The sequence below is a fragment of the Lygodium microphyllum genome, chromosome 11 (assembly GCF_053477565.2).
Source record: "Lygodium microphyllum isolate KBCC chromosome 11, Lygodium_microphyllum_v1.1.10, whole genome shotgun sequence".
Taxonomy (NCBI): Eukaryota; Viridiplantae; Streptophyta; class Polypodiopsida; order Schizaeales; family Lygodiaceae; genus Lygodium; species Lygodium microphyllum.
Window position 1 is genome coordinate 150437166 of NC_141145.1, and position 24760 is coordinate 150461925.

The 24760-nt window shown below is 43.3% G+C and overlaps 1 protein-coding gene across 3 annotated transcripts in view; it reads left to right on the forward strand.

The window, feature by feature from the left end:
• Positions 1 to 935: 935 nt before the first annotated feature.
• Positions 936 to 24760, forward strand: part of LOC148029521 (putative protein phosphatase 2C 59) — a 53215-nt gene continuing 29390 nt past the window's right edge. Inside the window, exons 1-8 of one of the 3 annotated variants that reach the window (XM_087688378.1) lie at positions 936 to 1044; positions 1177 to 1341; positions 7083 to 7134; positions 7654 to 7781; positions 7863 to 7961; positions 8045 to 8203; positions 8709 to 8795; positions 8895 to 8986. In XM_087688378.1, the coding sequence (XP_087544504.1) occupies positions 7094 to 7134; positions 7654 to 7781; positions 7863 to 7961; positions 8045 to 8203; positions 8709 to 8795; positions 8895 to 8986 (606 nt within the window). In that variant the 5' untranslated portion in view covers positions 936 to 1044; positions 1177 to 1341; positions 7083 to 7093. Of the gene's footprint in view, positions 1045 to 1069; positions 1342 to 7078; positions 7135 to 7653; positions 7782 to 7862; positions 7962 to 8044; positions 8204 to 8708; positions 8796 to 8894; positions 8987 to 24760 lie in introns of those variants that run through there. The other 2 variants (XM_087688379.1, XM_087688377.1) reach the window with 2 other exon arrangements.

A 24760-nucleotide genomic window follows, 5' to 3' on the forward strand; every position in this document is an offset into this window, starting at 1 on the left:
GCAAGAAATCAGGGGGCTCTTTCTATCGATCCCACAGGATGCACATTCGGTGCTCATCTCAAACCTCTCCTTGAGATGTTGTGATGACAATGGGTGTGTAGAGGACCTTCCCAAGAGAAGAGGCACTTGAGATGTTGTGATGACAATGGGTGTGTAGAGGACCTTCCCAAGAAAAGAGGCAATGATTGCCACTTCACCATCAAGCTCGGGGGAAGATTTGACAATGTGATCCATACAGGACATTCATGGAGCAGGACTCCATCAAGAGAAAAGGAAGAAGGCTAAGGAAGAATGTACACAAGGTGACCTTTGAAGCCAACCATGGATGCCAGAGCCAACAATCTCGCTCTTGCCTTGGATGCAAGAACCACGAGGAAAAACCCCTTCCCAATGTAGTGGAACTGGATGAGTGTTGCCTTGGACTGGTAAGTAGCTTCCAACAACCACATGAACTCCTCCTCATTGGGAGGTCTCCCTAGAAAGTAGAGAAAGACTCCTATTATGAGCAAGTTAGCATACCTTTGTTTGATCCTGTTCAATGAGAGAGAGATGGTGGCTTTGTGGACTTTGGCCCTGTTCGAGGCCTTAGCCTTGCACTCCATATTGTGGTTTGCTCAATCTTGGCACAGTGATCGTTCGATCTCTGCCATATCCACATTACTTGCCTCTAGAGCCTATTTGTAGTTTGATTTTGTAAGTGATTGCTCACATGGCATCTCCTCCATCCTAGCCCTCTTGGCCACCCTAGATTGCATGCTAGTCAAGTCGACACGTGGGTCATTAGTGATACTTAATTTGGATGCCATCACTATGTACATGAATAATTTTTATCAAACTCTCCATTCCTCTCACTCATTTGCCCCAAAATTTAACCGAGACCAATGTATAAACAAGAAATATTTCGTTTAATTTGATTCCAGATCCCACCGACAACTTTGAGTTTTACCTTAAAGCTGTGTGTGTCACCTACCAGTTTGTGCCACCTACCAGCAATGTTTTTTTCCCCATGAACACCGCACGGCGTTCCATGTGCGCTCCTTTACTGTGAGTGTAACAACAATGTTGATGAAAAAAAGTCCACATTCACGATTGTAATCTTTGGAAATTAGTCCGCATTTAGTCTTCTGCTTCGCTTTTCATGTTCGCGTAAAATGAAAAAGTCAAGGCGCGTCCTAGGTACGCAATCGCACAACCCAAGTAAAGGACGAGGGGACAACATTCGACAACCAGAATTTGCTCCCAATTTTCAAACGTACCTCTGATCTCTCCCATCCACTCTCCGTAGAGCTTTTTCCTGGCATCGGAATCAACCAATCTGCAGCCGATTTCCTATAAAGGCAGGTATCACCATATCCGCCAATTCTGTGAAGGATTATCAGTCTAACATTGATTATATATCACTCTATTCGACATGATGATCAAGCACTATGTTTTCTAATCTGTGTCAAGTAGCAGAGGTGATGAAAATATGTACACGCACATGATCTCCAGGATGCTCATAGAGTAACGGGAAACCAGTTTCAGAGGGCTCGTGAAAATGAGTCACCAAGCCTATAAAGCAACTGTTTGTTTCACCGAGACTGTCAGCGTGAATTTTCCTAATAAGCGTGCCGATTAGTGTTTAAAACCTAGATATGTGAAACTTCTAAGTCATGCAGTTATAGTGCTTGCTACAATTTAACAACACTTGATAGAGAAGTATCACGGCTAGTGTTAAGTATCTATATATATGGACCTTCAGAACAATGCAGTGTAATGCAGGCTAGAAAGTAGCAAATTTTATTTGAGAGGGGTGAAGTATGAAATTTTTGAGAGCACTTTGATAATGTCTTCGTTTTCAGCTGATGAAAATATAGTATGTTAGATGATATGCACGTGCTATGTTCATTGGAATTAGGTGGGATTTTGGTCCACTGTGATGAGAGGATTCAACACTTGCAACCTGAGACCCAGGCTTCAGCTTAATATATCAAATAATATTGCCATAGCAGCCCATACTTCCCCATGGTGATTTTCAGCAAGATTGTCTGGGTTTTTTTGGCATTTGTATTGTAGTGGAACACACTCCATTCTCTTAGATATCATTGAAATACAGCTGTAGGTCTCAGTCTTCGGTCAAGTAAGATAGGTGCCTTTGTGCTGGCCAATGCAAGTTCATCTTTAACAGCCTCTCCGCAGAGTAATTTTGAATACTTGCAGGCATGACCAGCATCGATGACCACCCTCACCAAGCCATGGCTGAAACATCCAAAGCCTTGAACTAGGAAGAACGTGTAGATCTTTGGTTGCATTGAGAAGTAAGGGGAAGGGGAATTAATGGGTGAGATGACATGGAGATATCAACAACCCCAAGAAGGTAAAGAGTGTGTGGTAGGGACTCCCTCTAAAGCTAGAAGGAATGGAATGGATCATGGTCTCCAAAATATCAAAAGAAGAAGGAAACACCGTTGGCAGTGCTGAAGAAGGTATCTAGAGCTCCAATGAAACAAAGGCTAGGCACCTTTCAGAGGTGGCCTCTCGAACCTAAGTAGAGGAGGGAGTGGAGGGAGGGGTATCACACAGAATCTTCTCAATGCTCGCATTGGAGTTGCTGTTTGTGGAGCAAGACAAGGGAGGTGAGGAAATAGATAGCTCTTGTGGAGCCATGGGCGGACAACAATTGTTGTCTCTCAGTGGAGCAGACCACAGAGTCCAAGGAGAGAGAGGAGTCAAATAGCCTTATTCTCTTGAAGAACTAATGAGATGACAGTATCCAACAATCATGGTCTCTTGGTGGAGTGGACTAGAGAATTGCAAGTTGTGGCCGTGGAAGCCATTGGACTTGAAAGTAGGTGGGGGAAACCTTTATAGCGCATTGTGGTAGTCTCTAGGAGGTCGTGATGCTTGATGATCTTTCTTATGCTTGTAAGGACTTAGTGTACATCAGATGCATCTTATTGCCTTGAGTGTAAGACTTTGATAGTGGATGCAAAACAATCTCTGCGGCCTAGAAGGGAGACGTGGCACAAGGAGTGTCTAGTGGTAGATCATATACTCCAGTGGTGTGGGGAGCAAAGGTCAAAGTCAATAGCCTTTGATGATATGACTATTCTTGCCGCTGTAGGAGCACCCAATAGACTTGTCACTTTCCATCGGGTAGGGGAGAAGCCATGCTACCATTGTGTCAACTTGGAAAAGGGAGGGTGGGAAGGAGAAGAAGAGAAGGATATCTGTCGATGATGTAGTAGAAATAAGGGGAAAATCACAAGATGATGCTAAACCTGCAACCTATTTTTGCCTTCTATGATGCAAAGGCTCTTTGCAACTCTCTGAGCACCTCTCGCTCTAATACGATGCCAAGAAATGAGGCATGCTCTTATACCATGTCAAGAAATGACTTGTATGAACACAAACTAGAAAGATGGTAGGATTTGTCGGGAGAAACACAGTATGTATGGCAAACATTGACAGAGATGAGAAACTCAGAAAATACAGAAGATGATGATGAAGCATTGAATCGTGCTAAGTTAACAAAGTTGATAGAGTGGAGTTGAAACTTTGAAGATAATTACATTGTCCTTCTTGATCGGGCGGCAGTACTTGTAGGCAATCTGCACGGTGAAGGGAGTGAAATCTAGTCCTTCAGCAGTAAGATGTTGAAGATGTGTGTTGAAGGTAAAGAACAACTGTCGAGGGAGCGGAACGCAATCTTTTGATGCCATCGGAGTTGAAGAAGAAGATCACCAGCTACGAGCATGCACTTCCAAAGATGAGGATCAACAAGGCAGTCTGCTAGATGGGGAAATCCAAACCTTGATAAAGTAGGAATCACAAAAATGCAGGTATCTGAGGTAGTAGGCACTTGTTGGAGCCATCGCCAATGCTAGGGAGGTGTCAAACTATGAAACATAGCTTGAGAGATTGATGCCAGGTGGAGAGCATTGTCTCTAGGTAGAGGGAGGTAGTTTGGCAACAAAAACGTAGGTGCTTGCTGACACCAAATGGAGATGATAGTCGCTAGGTGGAGGAAGAGAATTTGCAGCCACTATCCAATACCAGATGGTGGAGATGCTCGTCAGGTAGAGGAAGAGAATATGCAGCCCAAAATGCAGCCTAGAAGGTGTGGAAGATAGGGCGGTTGATGCAGGGAGAGATGAAGACCATGAATTGCAATATCCTCTGGATGGAGTGTGAGCAACAATGGAGAGATGGAAGAGAGCGACTGAATGTCGGGAAGAACGAATATGGGATAGGTGAATCTTGAAACCAGCCTTCCTTGCGTGGATGGGTGGTAAATCCCTGATTACAACTTAATTACAGTAGCAAACAATAAATGCTAATTTGAAAATACAAATTTACCTATTGATCTTGGACAATGCACACCCGATTGGCCCCAAAATTTGCACCCCTTTCGGTATTTCTTTAGCTTTATTGAAGAAGAAGTTGATTTACAATGGGATTCTCTCGACCCCTTTCGCAATCCAAACTCCCCCTGCTATCCAAAGTGACCGGCTAGTCTTCAATCTGTTTTGCCCTTTGATTCAGGCACTTAATTGGTCTTCACCCACTTCATAGACACGATAGAAATGCCCCAAGTTCAATGGATGGCTAGTCCTCCACCTGAATTTAGCTGAAATTCACCTTCAGTCTTGAAAAATCCAAGTCTTGGAGCTTCCAATTTCTGGCATGCTTCCTGAGGCTGCTGCTAATCTTTAATTTTTGTTGTAAATTAGCGTTTACAACAGAGAAATTTGCGATTTCTTAGCCTCCAGGGGTCCAAATGCTGAGATCTTTGGAGCAAGGCTGTGAAATGGTTGGGAGACGAGAGAGAAAGCTGTAGAGAGAGTAAATTCAGAGTTTTATTGCGAAGAATGACTGAAAATCTGTCAAGTGCAGCTGCTGCCCTGCCACAACAGCATTAAATGCTGTTGCCTATAGCTAAGATATCCAAATCAGCTGTCACCTTGTACGTGGATGCAATAGCTCAGCTGTGGAGGGTCTGAATCTACAATCCCCGCCTCAAAACTCACTCATGGCTGGTTGCAATGGCTGAAAATAGGCTAGCCATGGCTGCTCACAGCTCTCGCATATTAGCTACAACAAGAATGATCTCGTTTTTCCTCTTCTTCAGCCTTTTAGCAGCTTGTATGGGCAAGTTTGCCAAGTGGCAGCCTTCCCAAATGGTTTTTCCAACATTATCCATCATTAAATATTAATTTTCAGCCTTTAATTATTGAAATTAATCTAATAATTATATCGGCTCATAGAAAAATAATATGACTGGCCAATAATTAAATTGGTTAGGCATCTTCCACTCTCGAGTCTCTCTGTGCCATCTTTGACTATTAGATCGGCGTTAGGTACCATTAAATGCCACATCTCTAGTGTCACCAACTGACACTTATGGCCAAATGAATGACCTAGGCCAACAATTGACACCAGATACCACCAAGTACCTGTGCAACATAACTTATAGCAACTTTTCCTTTGACATCCCGTGATTTTCTCGGGTGCGGGGCTCGTAAATTTACGATTTTTTTGTGCATGTGCCGTGCTTCCAAGTTGCAGTTGGTATGATGATATTTGAATACCATCAACCCTCTATGTGTTGAGCAAAATCCTGGAAAGCAGACTGTTTACATTACCCGTGGACTACAAGTCCCTAGTGGGTGATCTCTCTTCTTTTCTTGATCTCTTGTGAGCCTTGTATGCTCTCCATTGCCTCTATTAGCACTTGGGAGTTTTTTCTTTTGTAGCACAAAATGCTGCGTTCTCACATACACCTCGACAATACCTTATCTCCCTCTCATCCATCATAGTGCAGATGCTGGCCAGATGACAATATCCATTGAACCTCTTCCCTACTCAATGTGCTTTGAACATGGCTACATCTTACATTGCAAAGTGTTCTTGGATGAAACTAGAGAAGGACAAAATGATTTCCTGAGTTTTTGGGCATCCTTGAATGATAAATGCTTGGAATATTTTTCTCTTCTGTGTCATCCATTTGCTTCAGTTGGTATATTAGCTTGAATGCCTACATGCTTTCTTTTCTCCATGACTGTAATCTTTACCTCTTCTTTGAGATGCTTGATCTCTTTCAAAGCACGACTTCCTTGTTTCAGTCTTCCTTTTGTGCTTGGAGGGTGACCATCAGTTTTCAACCATGAAGTTGATTGTGTGTGCTTGTGGTTTTTGAGAGCCACAAAACATCTCTCTTCCCTTGTTTTAACAACCTACCTTACATACTCCCAAAGAAACAATTGGGCACATTAATTATTGTTTGTAGGGTGATTTGTAGACTTCAGAGTGTGGCCATTTCAGTTTTTGGTGGTATTTTGTTAAGAGGGCTGCTGTTCGAGGAAAGGCAGATCCTATGAACTCTTTGATTGGCATTTGACTGTACAGCCTATTTGCTGGGTGTGAGTGTGACGAATCAGAACTGCGATAGCACCTCCTATTAACTCTTTGATTGGCATTTGGATGCACAGCCTAGGTTGCTGGGTATGAGTGCCATGAAGCAGGATGGCCCTAGTGCTCCACAGCAGATTGCTCAAATTGAACCTTTAGACAGCATGGGAGAGAGACCTCATTCCAAAAGCACCTCTTTCTTCACCCAGTTTTTTATCTTTTAATATCTGAATTATAACTTGAGCATGGTTTTTGTTGTTTGTCCTTCTAATGCTTCTGCATGAGAACCTCCATGTGTACAAATAGAGCAGAACTATGGGTTAATGATACTGTTTTAAACACAGTTTGTTTCATCTAGAACATGTTTAGTACTAACAAAAACAAAAGTAATGTTTAATTAGAGGATTTAAAGAGTTACTAGTCATCAGAACATAGTAGCTAACTGGAGGCTCTCTCTATCTTTGTATACACTTCCTTTTGTGCTCAACTTCGAGAAAATTTTTTCCTTCCATTTTAAATCAGTCTCAGATCAAAGTCCACATCTTATTCTAGAACTCTTTGGTGTCCCTCAGCTCCAACTCACCCTTGTTGGACAGCTTCATGAGTGAGATTAACTGCCAGCAAAACATTAGAAATATGTATCTTCCAATTCTAGTCTAATAATTTAGAGTGCTGTATATTTTTACAGGGAGTTTGAAGGACGATGACAGATGATACTTATGACAGTCATGGAGGAGGTTTCAGGTTTGTGCTTTGAAAATAGATTTTCTCCCCTTCTTGTCTACATCCAAGACTAAGCTTGAAGTGCCTTAGCTCAGGCTGTGGTCTTCTTGACTTCAAGGCCATTTTTCTTTTTGGTTGTCTTCTTTGGGTTTCTTTGTTTGTTTGTAAAATACTCTTCAGCACTCTTATCCAGACTTAAACTATTGGGCATTGTTTCTCTGTACTTTGTAGCTCTTTCCTCTCGATACTTAATAAAAGCTACTGCTAGGACTTCAGGCCAAAACCTGGCATGTGTGCATGACTATTGACTCCACAGTGCTGCTGTATAGGTCTTCAAGGCAGTTCTGTTACCTTCTTTGACTGATGCTTGTTCTTTCTCAGATGAGTTTTTGCACAATTTAATCTTTAATCTTTTTTCCCCCTTGTGCAACAGGGGTGGTAAGATTATGTTAATATGAAGAGAAGGGTTTTGACTTGAGATCCCTTGGACTTGAAAAAAGTCTGTCTGCAGCATTAAATTTCTGTTGGTTTTGACTGTAGTGATGATGGAAAAATCAGCTTTGGATATTCAAGTTTGCAAGGATTGAGAAACTCGATGGAGGATTTTGTTTATGCAAAGATATCTGAAGTTGATGGCCAAATGGTTGGGCTATTTGGTGTTTTTGATGGTATATAAAATACGTTGCCTTTTCTTTGTAGCTGTTTAAAGAAATAAATGAGGTAAAGCGTTAACAAGCTTGTGCAATTAGGCCATGCTGGGGCTGAAGCTGCAAAGTATGTCAAGCAGAACCTGTTTGCAAACCTGGTCAAGCACCCCAAGTTTGTTACTGACACTCATGCCGCTATAGGTGTGTTTCTCTGTGCTTCACCTGTCTTTTTTAAGGAACTCAACTCGTAGGTGCCTGTTTGGTCTTATAAAAATTTTCTGCAGAGGAAACCTTCAAGCAGACAGACTCAGAGTTTCTAGAAGCACAGGCAAACCATAGTCATGATGCTGGATCGACTGCCTCAACAGCAATCCTAGTGGGTGATCGACTTCTTGTGGCCAATGTGGGGGATTCACGAGCTGTTATATCACGAGCAGGCAAAGGTAACCATTTATCTGTGGATGATCAAGAAAGTACAATCGCTTCTCAATATATTCAAACATTTACTGTGCTGCAAACTTTGATTTTCAGTAACTAATCAATGTGCAATCAAGTGATTGGCAAGGTCCTTGGGTGGAGTTATAGTTTTAACTGAAGCTTAATTTTTCCTCCTCATCTGTTGATGTAATCAACCTTACCTAAAGATACGTTTGATTTTTCTCGTGGACAAGCTTGGAGGCTGAGTTGTCCACACACACATCCTTTATACTCAAATTGTTACTGCAAAATTTTCTTATGTCTGTACATGGACACGCTTGGGTATTCTACACACATGCTTACTCCGATGTATTTTGCATATTTGCATTTACACATGATTTTTTAATTGTATTCCTGAACAGAGAGGATTCACAAGATTAGAGTTACATGCAACACTTTGTTATTAAATGAAAAATTGTGTTCCTAAACATCATGACAAGTAAAGCCTTGAAGTGTTTTGTGTCTCTGCAGCTGTAGCTCTTTCAATTGATCACAAGCCAGGTAGGGGAGATGAACGCAAGCGTATTGAAGAAGCTGGAGGAGTTGTAATGTGGGGTGGTAAGATAAGTGACTTCAGACTTGATTAAGAAGTTTGGCTGTCAAGGCATTTGTCATTTTTGTTGAGTTTTAGCCAAAACAAAACATTCTGGTATACAGGAACATGGCGGGTTGGTGGTGTGCTGGCTTTATCTAGGGCTTTTGGAGACAGACTATTGAAGCGCTATGTGGTTGCTGATCCTGAGATTCAAGTAAATAAACCATTCTAGACTAGTGTTGATTCATGCATCATTTGAGTAAGATCTCTTTACTATTTATAATTGCAGTGGGTTGCAATGTGTCAGGGAATACCTTTTCTACAATTTTTTCTTCTTAAATGCAAGATGAGTAGTACTTCATCTTACTTATCTATGAAGTTGTACTGATGTTAAACATTGCTAGTGCGTGTGTATTTCAGATTTTCTTTGGATTAAATCTTACTATTCTGCATGTTCTAGCAAGGTTGGGAACCTTTGTTTGCATACAACCTTAAAATGTCAACTATGCTTGGTTCTGAGTACTCTGCCACTTCAAGCTTTCGGGTGTCTTTCATGACCCAAGGTGTGTGGTTAAAAATATAAGATAGCCTTCTACTATTATCTTCACTGGTACTTTGGCAAAAGGTCTGTATAGACTTGATGCTTATGCCAAGCAGCTTGCTGGAAATTATGTGGATTATGCAATGTCAGCCCCACTGATTCTATGGCAGACACTCATCTATGGCATCAGAGGTTTGGGCACCTCTGTTATAATGCATTGCTGAATTGACATACTCAGCATATGGTTTGCGATCTTCCATAAATGTGCATGCTTGCTGATCATATTTGTGATGTCTTGATGGTAAGATGTATCACTTTTTATTCCCGAGAAATGTTTGGGTTGGTGCTTCTTGTAATTGCATTGTATATGGTTCTAGGAAGGCAATATCTATAGGAGGCTTCTATTGCTTTGTTAATTTCATTGATGATTATTTGAGGCATACTTGGGGTATTTGCCCTAAAATCCAAGTCAAAAGTTTTCACTTGCTTCAAGCATTTAATTGCTATGGTAGTGAACCAAAGTGTTGTCAAAAGATGACGTACTAGTGAGACAGTAGGGTTTGCGGGGAGGAACACGGAGTGAACTCAACAAACATGGAGAAGAGAAGAGAAGAGAGAAGAAACTCTGATGAATGGAATGATGAAGTTCTGAATCATGGAGTGAATGTGATACAAGGGAACAAGGGTGCCGTAACACAAGGAAGACGATGAAGACAGCCACAAACCACGAACCGCAATGTCCTCCTGAAGGGGTGTGAGGGTAGTGGAGAGGCTGGAGAGAAGAGGTGACGGACTGAATGAATCAGCCGTGAGGAATGAATGAGAGAGTGGCCTATAAATAGACACAGTCAGTCTAGGAATGCGCCCCTTTTTGGGGCTGCAAACCCTAAACGCAAAACGCAGAAATGCAAAAACGCAAACTGTGGGTAAAGGGTTTTTCAACACCCCCTCTCAGGCCCAAAAAGGGAAACAAGAGAAGAGTGAGGTGGAGATGCAATGCTACATGTTGAAGAATGCTCATGCAGCAGGTGCCACTTGGACAGTGTCCCTCGTGGAAAAATTGTTCACTTGCCCAAGCGCCCCAGTACAAAGATGATGAAATCATGCAATGCATAGGAGCAATGCCGAACTTTGTGTGGTGCCGAGAACCATAAGGATATGCATATACTCGATCTCGGGAGGTGGCTCCATGCTGACCAAGTGACCAAGGCAAGAAGATGTAGAGGACCCCTAAGATCCAAGATTTCCACCGGAAAGGGAACCTGCAGTAAAGACTAGTAGATTGAGTGAACTGGAGAACCCAAAACACAACCTCCGGAGAAAAGCCACTAGCTCTGTGCATCCATGTTGGAAGGAATATGAAGGCCTCGTCACCAAGTCGCGGCTAGAACCTCCGAGGTCCTGATCTAGGTGGCACCTGAAGATCGTGGGTATCAGTAGAAAAGATGATTGGTCCAAGACAGCCATCCCAAGAAAGTAGAGGATGGGTGAAGAACTTCATATGGAGTAGGTTCCCCCTCTGAGATGGGAGGTGGAGGGGCCCCTGCTGAAGTCGAAGAAGTAGATGCCTCCTTTGAGGGCAAAGAAATAACATCTCCCTTTGAATCCCCCTCTGAAGTAGATAGGGAATCCAAAAACTCATGGATCACGGACTCCGAAATGTCTAATGACGTCGGTCGTGCCAAAGAAGGTATCTGGGGTGTTGAAGGGCTTCTAGAGGTAGCCTCTCGAACCTGAGTAGTCGAGGGTGGGGAAGGGTGGGGCTCAAAATGAGCAAGAGGTGGGCAACAGTCGCTGTCTCTCAGTGGAGCGGACTGGGTAGCCGAAGAAGAGGAAGGAGTCGAGCAGCCATTGTCTCTCGAAGGAGTAGACTGACGAGGAGACAATATCAAACAATCACCGTCTCTCGATGGGGCGGACTGTAGATCTGTAGGTCGTGGAAGCCACTATACCTGAAAATAAGTGGGAGAAGACTGCCGTTGGCATTGCGACGATCTCCAGGAGGTCGTAGCGCCAATCGATCCTCCATGTGCTTGAAAGAACTTAGTGCGCATTGGATGCGTCTTATTGCCTTGAGCATAGCACTCTGATAGCCGATGCAGAACGATCTTTGCGGCTCAGAAAGGAGAGGTGGCACAAGGAGTGCCTGGTGGAAGACGCATATACTCCGGAGGGGTGGGGAGCAAAGGTCGATGTCGACAGTCTTCGGTGGGATGACCGTTCGTGCCGCAGTAGGAACACCCAGTAGATTGGTCATCTGTTGGTAAAGAAGCCATGGATACCAGTGTGCCTTGTTGAAGAAGGAAGAGGTCAGGAATGATGAAGTTCTGAATCATGGAGTGAATGTGATACAAGGGAACAAGGGTGCCGTAGCACAAGGAAGATGATGAAGACAGCCACGAACCACGAACCGCAATGTCCTCCTGAAGGGGTACGAGGGTAGTGGAGAGGCTGGAGAGAAGAGGTGATGGACTGAATGAATTAGCCATGAGGAATGAATGAGAGAGTGGCCTATAAATCGGCATAGTTAGTCTAGGATGGTGCCCCTTTTTGGGGCTGCAAACCCTAAACGCAAACCCTAAACACAAAACACAGAAACGCAAAAACGCAAACTGCGGGTAAAGGGTGAAGTGTTTCTCAACAAGTGTCTCTGGGATTCAAATCATATGCATAGATAGAGAGTGCCACAACACGAGGGAAAAAAACTTACATTAAAAAAAAGGTAATTTGCATAGTCAATTACTTATTGGAAAACTCCAATTACCCAATTCCGACACGGGGAGGTAGTGACAATAAATAACAATATTGGGCTTTTACAAGTTTGGTAATTGGAACAAGTACAATCTAAATCCCTTAATGAGGATCCACTGGAGGGCAAGTCTGGTGTCAGCAGTCGTGGTAATTTCAGCTCCAGTAGCGTATATTTAAGTGGTTGTAGTTAAAAAGATCATAGTTGGATCTCGGGGTGGAGCATGTGGTCCGCCTCCTTTGGTGCGCACTGATTGTCCTACCCTTTCTATTAGAGACACGCTCCTTGACTTAATTGATTGGACATGGATTTAACAATGTTACTTTGAAATAATTAGAGTGCTCAAAGAAAGCCTATGCTCTGAATACATTAGCATGGAAAAACGTGATGCGACTCTGGTCTCATTGTGTCGGTCTTCAGGACCAGAGTAATAATTAATAGGGATAGTTGGGGGCATTCATATTTCATTGTTCGAGGTGAAATTCTTGGATTTATGAAAGACCAATTACTACAAAAGCAGTTGCCAAGGATGCTTTCATTAATCAAGAACGAAAGTTTGGGGCCCGAAGATGATGAGATACCATCCTAGTCTCAACCATAAACAAGCCATTGATGAGTGGTCATATGCTATGGTGGATCCACATAGTGGTTAGAAGGAAGGTAGTGCACATTTTCACCTTTATAATCCAATTGGAGCAATACCTCCTTTACACTACTTGAACTGAATGCCAAAATGAAGTGTAATAGCCCAAATATGACATGCTAAAAGCTGAATTCAACTTGGCCTTAAAATCAACAATATTTGTCGGAGCGATGTAAAATTTTTGAGATGCTCTAATCTTGCTAGTAACATTTGATTAATTTAATAATCAAATATGCAAGGTTGTAAGGCACATGTGATGCACATGGTAGTTATTTCATGGGAACATGCCAAGAACCTTGAGGACACTAGGGACTAATATTAATTAATTAGTTAATGATAGTCTAGCGATCAATTGAGGCTAGGGACAACTCCAAGTTGCAATTGGCCTAGCCAATTTAATTATGGATGGGCACATTTAATTTTGGGCAAGGTGAGAAGGGTTGAAATTAATTTTTAGATGGCTGGAAATTGTTGGAAAATGGGATTAGAAGGCTGCCACTTGGGCAAAAATACCCATGCAAGCTGGGAAAAAGTTTTTGGGGGTTGGTGGAGAGGCATTCAGTGCATCCAAGTTGTGTGTGAGAGAGGACAACAGCCTGGAGGCCAGAGGAAGTAGATGACAGCATTTATGAGGCCATCAGCTGCTGGCAACAGCATTTAGAGGCAGGCGACAGCATTTTAGGTCTCTCCAGGCAGGAGGTGATAGCTTGTGGGCTGATCTAGGCAAGGCAGTAGCCATTGTTGGGGCTTCTCTGCAAAGCAAATCTAGAATTTCTCTCTCTACAGACTTCTCTCACTTTCTCTCAGCAAATCTCAGTACTTCTTAGCCATGTGGAGAAGATCATGGCCAGATTTGGTGGACAACAAGAGGATTTCTGTTGCAAATCCTAATTTTTGTAGAAATTAGGGTTCAACAACCACCTTGGGACATGTGCCATTAGTCAAGGGCATTGCACACTGAAATCAGCATCTGAAATTCAAGGAATTGTTAGGGATTTATATGCTGGCTCATCCATTGTGAATTAGGGCAACATTTGGCCAGTTGGTGGTTCCATTAGTACAAGTCTTGGGTGAAAATCAAGGGGCAATTGACCCGAATTGCTTGCTGATTGTTTGTTAAGCAAGGGGCTTCAAGATTAGTAAACGTGATTGTCAAATCTCAGCTTGTACATAATCCATTGGCAATTCAAGTTAAAGAAATAGTACAAGGGGCGCCGGTTTTGGGATCAATAGGGTGTTTACTATCCAAGATTGTTAAGATAAAGTGTGCTTTTCAATTTATGCTCTTTTATTAGTTGTTGTAATTAGCTATTGACACCCTATTCGAGAAGAAAGATTGGTTTCATGGTTCCATTGCCAGGATAGCACTCAATCCTTTGATTTGTTGGACTTGAGACTCTTGATTGCAAGCCAAAGCTTTGTGCTAGTGCTGATTTTTGTGCTTAGCTGAGAAATTACAGCAAGATGTTATCATACAGTGAGATGGAATCAGGTAGCAGTGATGATGCCTCTTAGTATGGACATCACATGGTGAAGAAGGAAATGCAATGCTTGATCTTGGACAAGGCTCACATGAAGGATAACAAGCTGAAAATGTTGCTGTTGGGCAAGATGCAGGGCCTTAAATGAAAAATGAGGCTGAAGAGGGCAGCAACAAATCTCTTTGCTAAATCGGTGAAGGATCCTCAGTTTGTTCGATTTTGAATGCTCCTATGAAGAACAATAAGGTCAAGAAGAGGAAGTCACCTTGTACACCTTCGGGACAATAAGGTGCACCAAGATAGTGTCCAAGCCTTCACTTGAAGCTCCTGAAGAGGCCAATGAAGAGAAATAGTTGGTACCTATGGGGCAAGGTGTGCAAATGCAAGGCCAATCATGGAAGTACAATGGATTTTGGATAGCTGGGCATGCATGGAATGATGGGGAAGCTAGGATACTTTGGTGGTAGCACAATTTTTTGTGCAATGCTTGGACAAGGACCGTATATATCAATGTCTGGCACAACTCCCTATGGTATACAGCAGCCAATGCATGGCATGCAAGGCCCAATGTATTCGGGTATGATTGGTAATATGTAGAACCCTATGTATGGCAGCATTTGTTTGATGCTTGGGGCATAAAGTGGCATGCTTGGTAATGCATTTGCACACCCAAATGCTTATGGGGCTCAAGGAATGAGTGCTGGTCATGCAAATACTTTGTTTGGGCTTGGTCATGATGTAAATATAGCAAAAGCAACTGTTTCATAGGACCCGGTGTATGACAACTTGGTTGCAATATTTTTCCCCTCACTCGTGTGAACGGGGGACTTGAGGGGGGGTTTATAAAGGTAAAAAAGAAAAAACAAAACCTTTGAAAATGACAATCTGTTGTTAGGATGAACTTCAGTGCCACTAACGTCCTCGTTAGCTACACCACCACCTCAACCTCGAGAGGATCACTGCCAATTGCAAGTACAACAACTCCAAAGCTCTCCACCACTGCTGGGAATGAATGATTGAGAAACCACCATGGTAGTATCAAGTGAGAGAAGGAGTTGCTGCATAACGAAAAGGAATGGGGAAATAGCCCTTAGCTAAGGCTGTATAAGCCTTAGCTTAGGCTTAGTAAAGGAGGATTTTTGGTTTTTGAAATGGTGCCTTTGGGAGAAACATCGATTCTTGAAAGGCTACTGTCATTATTTTGTTGGTCATCATCTTGAGAAAGAGGAGAAGCGAGAGAGTTGCTGGTCAGCGCCATCATAGGGAGAGGGAGAGAGGAGAAGAGAGAAGGAGAGGAGTGCTTGATCAGGCTATCCTAATACTTGTGATAGCATTGATTCTCCAGCGTACCTGTTCTTCTTGTAATCATTCTCCATAACCATCATCATCACTCTTCATATCAAGTCCATAGCCAACTATCTTCATCATAGACTTGTTTCAAAATATAATCATCCTCCTCTCTAAACCATGCTTATTACCTTAGCTAAATTGATTTGATCCACCCCTTAGAACTCCACACTTTACTGAATTCCATATAAGAATGGACTCCACCCAACATGCTATTATTGTAAGCCTTTCATCTTGAGAAATCTACTCTCTGAGTTAGTATAATTTAGTCAAACCTCTTGCTAGAGAGATTTTGGGAGTAAAGCTTGAATGAGGTGATTGTATGTGGAGTTGAAGCATCAAAGGAGTGCTTAAGGAATTGAAGCTATCACATAATCCTTGCAACTCTAGTGTACCCTTTTCATAGCATATACACTTCTCTTGTGTACCTTTAAGTATCTAAAGATACATTTCACTACTTTCCAATGTGGCTTGCCAGGGTAAGACATGAATCTAGTAACAATTGCCACTGCATGAGCAATGTTAGGACGAGTTGCAACCATGGCATACATCAAGGAACTACAAGCTGATGCATAAGGTATGCCCTTCATAGTAGTAGCAGCTGCATCATCTTTTAGGCAATCAGCTTTGCTAAGCTTTGTATATGGCGGTAAAGGCACACCAAGTGGCTTAGCATTAGCCATATTAAATTTATCAAGTACTTTGTTGATGTACTTGTCCTGTGAGAGAAACAACAAGTGCTTCCCTTTATCTCTTTTAATGTGCATGCCTAAAATGTGTTAAGCTGCTTCCAAATCTTTCATTGAGAAGGTTAAACTCAGCTGCCTTTTAAGAGCATTGAAAGTGCTCTTATGCTTTCTTGCAATCAGCATGCCATCCACATATAAGGCCAGCACAATAAGGCTTCCATCATCAGCCTTTTTAGTGTATAATAAGCAGTGATATGCACGACTGCGTTTAAATCCATGGCTGAGCATAAAAGTATCAAAATTTTTATACCACTATCTAGGGACTTGTTTCAGCCCATATAAGCTGCGCTTTAGGTTACAATCTAAATGCTCTTTCCTTGGAATAGCAAAACCTTCGGGCTGTTCATGTACAACTCTTCATCCAAGTCACCATGAAGAAAAGCAATCTTCACATCCATTTGATCCGACTCTAAATCCAAGGATGTAGTGAGAACAAAGAAAACACGAAGCGTAGTCATCTTCACCACTGGTGAAAAAACCTCTTGGAAGTCTATGCCTTCCTTTTGTGCATAGTTTTTAGCAACCAAGCGTGCCTTGTACTTGGGCTTCCCATCAATACATTTCACCTTGTAAACCCATTTATTAGGAATCCCTTTTCTATCCTTCAGCAAAGGTACAAGCTCCCATGTGTTATTCGCATACAGAGACTTCATTTCTTTTTGCATAGCAAGCTCCCACTTTCTCTTGTTTTCACATGACTATGCCTCTCTAAATGTCAGAGGCTCACCTTCATCAGTCAATAAAATGCAATCCAAAGATGGTTGAAACCTCTATGGCTGCCTTCTGATATGTGTGGACCTTCTTACCCAATGATTTGTATTGTTAGATAATGGGTCTACATCCTCAGGTATGTGTATACCATCACTTGGTGGCTGATTTTCAACATTTTTTTGTTGTTGTAACCTGTTTTCAGCATGTTCTTCTTACTGTACTATTCCATCCTGTGCATCTATTTGCTATCTATTATCTTCTGGTTGTAGCACAATAGGTTGCTGCTCATTTTTAGCATCAAAAGGGACAGAATCTTCAGCTAATGGTTGCTGAATGGCTGGTTGTTTATGCTGAAATTTGACCTTCTTATTGTCAAGGTCACCATGTGTAGCATTTTTCAGCAACTTTGTCTCATTAAATACTACGTCTCGGCTGCGTACTATCTTCCTGTCTTGAGGAAGCCAAACTTTATAAACCATCTCTCCCTCATCTCCATATCCCATGAAGATGCCCTTGATGGATTTCATGTCTAGTTTAGTCCTCTAATTTACAGGAACATGCATAAAGGCATCACAACCAACAAATGGTCATATGAAGTAGGTTTGCCAGACCAAACCTCTTTAGGAATGCCATTTTCCAATGTACGATTGGGAGAGGGATTGCACACATGAATTGCAGTTTTAAGAGCCTCTTCCTAGAACTGTTGCGAGAGATAGCTGTGGATAGCATGTGTCTGACTCTCTCACAAAGTATGTGATTATATCTTTCAGCCACACCATTTGATGCAAGATTGTAAAGGGCTATCAACTCTTTCTTAATACCATGCATCTCACAAAACTTTTTGAACTCATTAGAAACATACTCGTCTCCATTATCTGTTCTTATAGCTTTTAACTCAAGCCCTTTTTGTGTGGTAACAAAGGCATGAAATCTTTTAAAAGCATCAAACACTTCCTTTTTTCTCTTTAACACATACACCCACGACTTTCTACTAAAATCATCAATAAAAGTGTCAAAGTCTTGCACACCCCTATGTGAATTAACAGGCATAGTGCACACATCAGAGTGTACTAAGTCAAGAGCATTGGACTTTTTAACGACACCAGAGTAATAAGGAGACTTCACATGTTTTCACATATGCAGTCATTACAAAAGTCGAGACTAGAGCCTTTTACATCAAATCTCCCTAAAGAGGAGAGAACCTGAAGGCCTTTCTGGCTCATATGGCCAAGTCTTCTATGCCATCATTCCATCTGTGAATGAACTTCAGCCACAGCCAAAAACTTGCCAGGTAATGCTTTATAACCCTAGACAGTAGTGTTGCAGAGCAGTACGGCCAGTGCCACGTCAGTAGTCGCAGCGCAGGAGCCACGTCAGCAGTCGGACCAGTTGCCACGTGGTAGGTGCATAGCAGTAGTCAGACAATTTTTATGCAGTCGGCTGCACATTAAATGCAGCCGATCTGATTCTAGCTATTTTTCGTGGTATTTTTATTTTTTTGCTATTTATAGCAGTCCTCTAGCACACTCTGTTCACTTGCATCTGACAGAGACAGATTGCTAGTGAGAGATAGCATGCGGGCTGACAAAGATTGAGGTCCTCAAGATGGAGACATATGCAGATATTCTCTTTGCACCTGTGTATATTTCTGCATTCCTATACAACATTCTACATTGAAGATTTTCTGCGTTTCACTGTCTCCTTCTCTCTCTCTTTTCTCTCTGTGTTCACTCTCTCTATGTCTTGGTCCCACGCTTCTGCATCGCTGCACTTTGACATGGTATCAGAGTGGTGAAGACGGACTGACTGATTGAAGAACGTACCTGAAGAGTAGATTTAAGCATGACACAAGGCTGCGTTTCCAGCATTCAAGGGCGAGTGGGAGGGCTATGCATCGGATTAAGGCTGAAGTGAGCGTGGGCGTGCAGGAAAAGAGTGCAGCTGGTGAATTCCCTGTAGGTTGTTGCTGTTTGAAGGGGAGGAAGGCTGTGTTTTAGGCCTTCCATTGCAGATTTTACCTTTTCATTGCCTTCGGCGGCTGAAGAAGGTTCGGAAAGAGGAGGAAAGAGCCCTAGCAGGCTACGTCTTCACAGTCAAAAGGGGCTGCTTTTGCATTTGTGCAAGCATTGCAGGTGAAGATGTCTATAGAGACTAACGTGGAGTTCCAGGCAATCATGGACCAGAAGGTGCTTGTCCTACGGGCTCTTCTATCAGATCAGAAGCTTGATGGCAACAATTACCGTATCTGGTGAGTGATGATGTTGGCCATCTTGGAGTCTTATGATTTGGAGGAGCTTGTGATAGAGGAGAACAATCGGCCCTCGGTGAGAGATGAGTCCAAATTCTCTTCCAGTGCCCGTGTGGAGTTGACCAAAGCTCAGTTTCATTTTTTTCTTTTTTTGTCTTGTACTACAGTTGTGATAGCTCACATCGCACTTGACGGTGGCTCGAGAGATATGGCTGGAGCTTGACCAAATGTATAACTGGATGACCCTGATGAAGAGGGTTTCTTTGGAGTTGCAGATGCGGACCTTGTCCGTGAATAAGTCTTTTTCGCTTCGGGAACACATCAAGAAGCCGTGGCAGCTTCAGATGCAGGTTCAAAATGTGGGGAAGCCTATTTCCTCCGAAGACATGGCGATCACTTTATTGTCCCAGTTGCCGCCATGATTCGGTACCTTTTATTCTGCTCTTATTGCATCAGGGCGGGAGTCGACTCTTCAGTGGGAAGAGCTGGTTCCTATGGTCTTGGACCAAGAGGAATAGTTGAAGGGACAGAATGCTTCCAAATCAGAGGCATTGGTTGGTCAAGCCTCTCAAAAGAAGGGGAAGGACCAAAAAAAGGAGAATAACAAATGCAAGAAGGACAAGGAGAAGGAATCGACCTACCATATTTGTGGTAAGACCGGTCATTGGAAGAAGGATTGCCCCGACAAAGATAAGAAGGACACCAAGAAGGACCTGAAGGATTCTGAAGCGGTGGCTGCACCCTCATTAGGTGCTTTTCTACATTTAGCGGTCATTGAGGACCCTATATATGGAAAACTTCTGATGCTACGATAATAGCTCCCCAAGGTGGAGAGTGGATCGTGGATAGTGGTGCCTCACCGCACATGACTCCTTCTCCCGTTGGTGTCGCCCATTTGCGACCTTCGCGTGGGCAGATTCTCATTGGAGACAGCTCTTCTGTGTCTATTGCTGTGCAGGGTGAGATGCAGCTGATTCCAGATGGACGTGGTGGTACCCACACTTCCGAGGTGTTGCATATGCCAGGTTTGGGGTATCATTTGCTTTCGGTCCATAAGATTTGCTCTCTTGGTCTCTTGGTGGAGTCTGACAATGATGTTGTTCGCGTTTTGGATCGTGGATCGAGGAAGGTTTTCTCTTAGGGTATGAGGACAACGGCATCTACAAATTGAAGTCTTCTACAGCTCTTACCTCTCTTCTTCTTATCTCTCAGATACAGTCCAAACTATGGCATGCTCGGTTTGGCCACTTGAACTATGAGTACCTTCGGAAGGCGTCGCGAGGATCGCTTGTTCGAGGTTTACCGGATATAGTAGTGAGCCAACAACCATCTGTCTCCTGCATTCATGGAAAACAGCATTGGGATGTGATTCCCAACAAAGCTTCGAGGCGGTCTACTTCACCTATGGAGCTTGTATCTATGGATCTTTGTGGCCCAATGAGGACCGAGTCCCTGAAGGGGAGCTTGTACTTCATGTTGATCGTAGATGACTACAATAGGATGACATGGGCCTATTTATTGACGTTGAAGTCGGAGGTTTTCTTCCACTTCAAGGATTGGCTTGTCTCTGAGGAGAACTGATCTGGCCGGAGACTGAAGATCTTGCTCTTAGACAAGGGTGGTGAATTTGTGTCTAATGAGTTTTCTCGTTTTTGTGCAGATAGGGGCATTCACCAAGAGTTTGCTAACACCAACACTCCTCAAGAGAATGGCATTTTTTGAGTGGAAGAACCGAAGTGTGATCGAGATGGCACGCACCATGATGGAGCATCGACAGACACCTTAGTTTCTTTGGGCCGAGGCAGTGGCTACCGCAGTTCACATCCTCAATCGATCTCCCAATTCGGCCGTTGACATGATGACACCTTTTGAGGCCTACTTTGGGACTAAGCTTGATGTCTCTTATTTCAGGATCTTTGGGTGTGCTGCCTATGTGCACATCTTGAAGACGCAGTGTGACAAGTTTGAGGCGGCTTCCTGACGACATGTTTTTGTTGGTTACAGCTCCCACTCCCAAGGTTATCGCTTGTTTAATCCCGTTAAGTGGGATGTCTACACGAGCCGAGATGTGCGGTTCATGGAAGTTCCGGCCACAGAGGGGGGTGAGGAGCACCCCGTACTTGGAGATCCAGGGGAGAGTTGGGCTCCCGAGACAGTTCCTTTGGAGCCAGAGCCTCTTGATGGAGATTCTTCTTCTAATTCCAAGTCTTCTCTTCCATCGGCAACCCCAATGGAGCTTCCGCCGGTGAATGTACCCGAGTCTTCAGCAGATGGAGAGCGACGGGGAGAGATCCGGCCTCCTCCTCGTTGGGTTTGTGACACACTCCGAGATTCAGGGATTGAGGGGGTCCTTGAGGAGTGGGAACCGCAGGATGGACCGCGGAGGTCACGAAGGAATTAGGCACATTCTACGGAGCGTGTTTGCTCTAACTATTATTTGATGTTCCGTGTTATGCAGGATCAAGAGCCCACTTCTGTGAAGGAGGCGTTGCAGTCTGACCATTGGCGGAAAGCTATGGAAGCTAAGTTGGAGGCTATTGAGAGGAATGGCACTTGGTACCTTGTGCCTCATCCCTCTCACAAGAAGGTGATTGGTGTCAAGTGGGTCTTCAAGACCAAGTACCTTAGCGATGGTTCTTTGGACAAGCACAAGGCTCACCTTGTTGCTAAAGATTTTGCTCAGTGCCTAGGCATTGACTTCCATGATACTTTTGCCCCCACTGCTCGTATGGTGACTATTCGAGCTATTCTTGCCTTGGCTGGCCATAGGAGATGGCCTGTCTATCAGTTGGATGTGAAGTTGGCCTTCCTCAATGGTGACCTGAAGGAGGAGATCTATGTAGAGCAGCCTCCTGGCTTTGGATCCTCGGATGGGAAAGTATACAGGTTGAAGAAGGCCTTGTATGGCCTAAACCAGGCTCCACGTGCATGGAACAAGAAGATTAACTCGTTCCTTCAATCAAAGTTGGGATATTGGTGCTCCGAGGCTGATCAGCAGCTTTATGTACATACTTCAGAGGCTGGTCGTGTGTTGTTTTTGTTATATGTTGATGATTTGATTCTTACAGGTGATCATGCACAAAAGGTACAAGAGACAAAGATAGCTTTACATTAGACGCTCGAGATGACGGACTTGGGACTTCTTCATTTCTTCTTGGGTCACGAGATTTCTTAGTCTCAGAGGGGGATTTTTATCTCTTAGTAGAGATACATACAAGAGCTCTTGTTGACTTTTGAGATGGAGACTTATTGGACCATTTCCACTCCTATGGATCCGAACTAGAAGGCCACTTCACACTCAGTTTCTCCCTCGACGGATGCTTCCCGCTACCATCAACTGATTGGATCTTTGATTTGGCTACTCAACACTCGTGTTGATCTTTGTTTTGATGTAGGTCTTTTGGTGGGGTTCATGACTGAACCCAAACAGATGCATTGGCATGCTGCCTTAAGGATTCTTTGGTATTTACGGGGGACCTCTGACTTAGGGCTTTCTTATCCTGTCGGTATAGATGTTTCAGATCTTGTTCTTGCAGGTTGGAGCAACTCGGATTGGGTTGGCGATGTGGACCACCAACGGTCTACTACAGGCTATTGTTTTACCTTGGGTTTAGGTGTTATTTCATGGAGTAGCAAGAAGCAGCCCACGGTAGCTCTTTCTTCTACTGAGGCGGACTATCGGGCTGCGTCTTCCACCACATGTTGGAGGAGCTTGGCTGCCCCCAGACTCGTCGTACTCTTTTGTGGTGCGACAATGAGAGTTGCATTGCCTTGGTATGGAATCCTGTCTTCCATGCCTAGACGAAGCACATTGAGATCCAGTATCACTTCATTCGGGAGAAGCTTCTGGATGAGACCATTGATGTGGAGTATTGCAAGACGGAGGATAATCTTACAGATTTGTTCACGAAGGCGCTTCCCTAGACTCTTCTTCGGAGACATGCCAGATCTTTCAGTCTTTTGACCTGTCCAGGATCTGAGAGGGGATGTTAGAGATATCATTCCCTAGACAGCAGTGTTGCAGAGTAGTACGGCCAGTGCCACGTCAGCAGTCGGACCGGTTGCCACGTGGCAGGTGCACAGCAGCAGTTGGACAGTTTTAATGCAGTCAGCTGCATTAAATGCAATCAACCTGATTTTGGCTATTTTTCATGGTATTTTTATGCTATTTATAGCAGTCCTCCAGCACACATTGTTCACTTGCATCTGATAAAGACAGCCTGCTGGTGACAGACAGCACGCGGGCTAATGGAGATCGAGGTCCTCAAGGTGGAGACATACGCAGATATTCTCTTTGCACCCGTGTATATTTCTGCATTCCTATACAGCATTCTACATTGCAGATTTTCTGCGTTTCACTGTCTCCTCTCTCTCTCTCCTCTCTGTGTTCACTCTCTTTGAGTCTTGGTCCCACGCTTCTGCATCGGTGCACTTTGATACCAAGATCCACCACCAAAGGTAATAAAATATCCTCTTGCATCAAGTTGCCCAACTAACAATAGACGTTTCTTTATGCCAGGTACATATTTGACATCCTGTGAAATCAGCTCTTGGCCATTTTCAAGGGTCAAGTGAATGGTACCTACACCCTCTATTTCACATGCATAATTGTTGCCCAAGTAAACCTTGCCTAGGCAACTTGTAGTGTATTCAGAAAATGACTCGAAAGAGGGAGTAACATGAAAAGAGGGACCGCTGTCCACTATCCATGATTGGGACAGCCCATCATGAGTTGAAAGTAAGGCATCAATCACCTCCTTTTTGGTGATGTACATATCACCTATTGCTGCCATTACATCTACATCATTACATGAGGTTGCAATAAGTATCTCTCTAGTGTCAGAAAGCTCTTCAATGATGACACTAGATGCAATATTTGCATTTGCAACTTTTTTTGAGGGAGAGCTATCATTATATTTCTTGTTCTTGTCATCCTTCTTTTTCTTTCCTTGTTGTTTCTTTCTTTCTTGCCCTTTCTTGTAGTACCAACAATCAGGCTTTTTATGCCCTTTATGTCGGGCTTTTTATGCCCTTTACGTCCACATTGGTAGCAAGTAACATCTTGCTGTTTGCCCTTGCTTTTACTCCTGCTTTTGCCTTAATTTCTTGCATTACCCCTCTTTTCTGACTTGCCTCTAAGATGATAGGTGGAACGGTTACTTTCTCCATTGGACTTTCTTCTAATCTCCTCATTGAGGATAGAGCTCCTAACACCATCAAAGATTAAAGCAGGGTTGTTGCTTAGTGAAACAACCAAAGGCTCTCAGCTATCAGGCAAAGTCATCAACAAGAAAGTAGCCTTTAATTTATTATTGAAGGGCTGCAAACCAGAGTCCTGCAACTGACTCAAAATCTGTGTGAAAGCGCTCAAATGCTCCAATGCTCGCTTAGACTCATCCAACTCCATGCTTACAAGCTTGCGCATGAGATGCACTTGATTTATTGGAGTTATATTTTCACAAGTATCCAACTTTTTCCATATGGTATAAGCCATATTAAGAAGCTTAATGCTTGTAAGT